This window comes from Euphorbia lathyris, chromosome 7, assembly GCF_963576675.1.
Source record: "Euphorbia lathyris chromosome 7, ddEupLath1.1, whole genome shotgun sequence".
NCBI lineage: Eukaryota > Viridiplantae > Streptophyta > Magnoliopsida > Malpighiales > Euphorbiaceae > Euphorbia > Euphorbia lathyris.
This window is the reverse complement of record NC_088916.1, coordinates 29959568-29960719: the sequence shown is the minus strand read 5'-3', so window position 1 is coordinate 29960719 and position 1152 is coordinate 29959568. Positions and strand designations below refer to the sequence as shown.

General features: G+C 36.1%; 1 protein-coding gene across 1 annotated transcript; it reads left to right on the top strand.

Annotated features, from left to right (window-relative positions):
* Window positions 1-208: 208 nt before the first annotated feature.
* Window positions 209-1152, top strand: LOC136236057 (uncharacterized). Its single transcript, XM_066026167.1, has 4 exons — window positions 209-313; window positions 394-541; window positions 781-908; window positions 1006-1152. Exons 1-4 carry the CDS (start codon window positions 242-244, stop codon window positions 1150-1152), a joined length of 495 nt encoding a protein of 164 aa, XP_065882239.1. The 5' UTR covers window positions 209-241.

The window sequence follows — 1152 nt, the reverse complement described above, 5'->3', positions numbered from 1 at the left end:
ATTCAGTGCTTCTTATAGTTTAGCAGTTTCAATATTTTGACTTTGTACACATTCTTCGATTCCTCAGTACTGTCGCCTGCCTATTGCTTATGGTTTGTTTGTAGCTCAACATTGTGTACCTATTCTTCCTAATTCTAGACACAACAAAAGGATTTCCAATTAGGTGAAAGGCTTTCTTTGCTTATAAATTTAGGTTAAAATTCATCTCCTTGCCTCCCACACGCAGCAGCAAACAACCGAAATGGTGAAGACTGAGAACGGCATCAAATATACAGTCCATCTCGTCACCACTCAGTTTGGCAATCTAGTCGCTGTGAGTTTCTCTTTATACTAGTGCATCATTCATTGATACTAGTATATGACTATATGTTCTAATAATTTTCTATTTAACAGAAAGTCTGTGAATATCTCCTCCGCAAAGGATCTCTTACCCTCCCAAACATTGTTCGTTACACCGAGCTCTCTCAAACGCAAGTTAAAAATAGTCTACTTGTCTTAATCCAGCACAACTGTGTTCAAGCTTTCCGCCTGGAAGAATCAGGTTCCCTTTTTGTTTTCTTTAGTTTGATCAAGAGCTATTGGTCTTTGTTGAATTCCCAAAACATTGCAAACCTAGGGGATTACCCAAATTATTTTTTCTGGTTGCTAAAATTTTAGGGTTGGGATTTGGATTAAATCTCAAGGAGTGATGTTACTTCCATTGTATTGTTTTTCAACTCTTCATTGTTGGATGATTGTACTTAGGTCATATAGCCTATCTTTGAATGATTTTATTTGTAGGCGGTGGTTTTCAAGCTACACCAAAGCAAACTATTCAGTACGTCGCCTTGTTTGATAACATACTTCATCGTCTGAGGTTCCCAAAATTCCTGACGATTATTACTCAAGAATTTGAATCTGATAAATTGGTCAGTTGTTTTAGTATCTGTTTGAAGCATAGTAACTTTTTTTTTTTTGAATCGACTATAGTTGGAATAATCACTTTTGGTTCTTTGGTTTTTGAAGTGTGTACAAATTGTTGAGGGTTTGCTTCAACATGGTAGGCTTTCATTGAAGCAGATAGTTGATAGAGCTAACTCAAATCACAAGGAAGGCAAGTATCTTGTAAAATGTTTCCATGTTTTGTATTATGTATCAGGTGTGTTTGCATAG

Coding starts and splice junctions, on each gene's coding strand:
- LOC136236057 (XM_066026167.1), top strand. CDS start 242: ATGGTGAAGACTGAGAACGGCATCAAATATACAGTCCATCTCGTCACC. Junction 542..780: donor TTTCCGCCTGGAAGAATCAG/GTTCCCTTTTTG, acceptor TTTTATTTGTAG/GCGGTGGTTTTCAAGCTACA. Junction 909..1,005: donor AATTTGAATCTGATAAATTG/GTCAGTTGTTTT, acceptor TGGTTTTTGAAG/TGTGTACAAATTGTTGAGGG.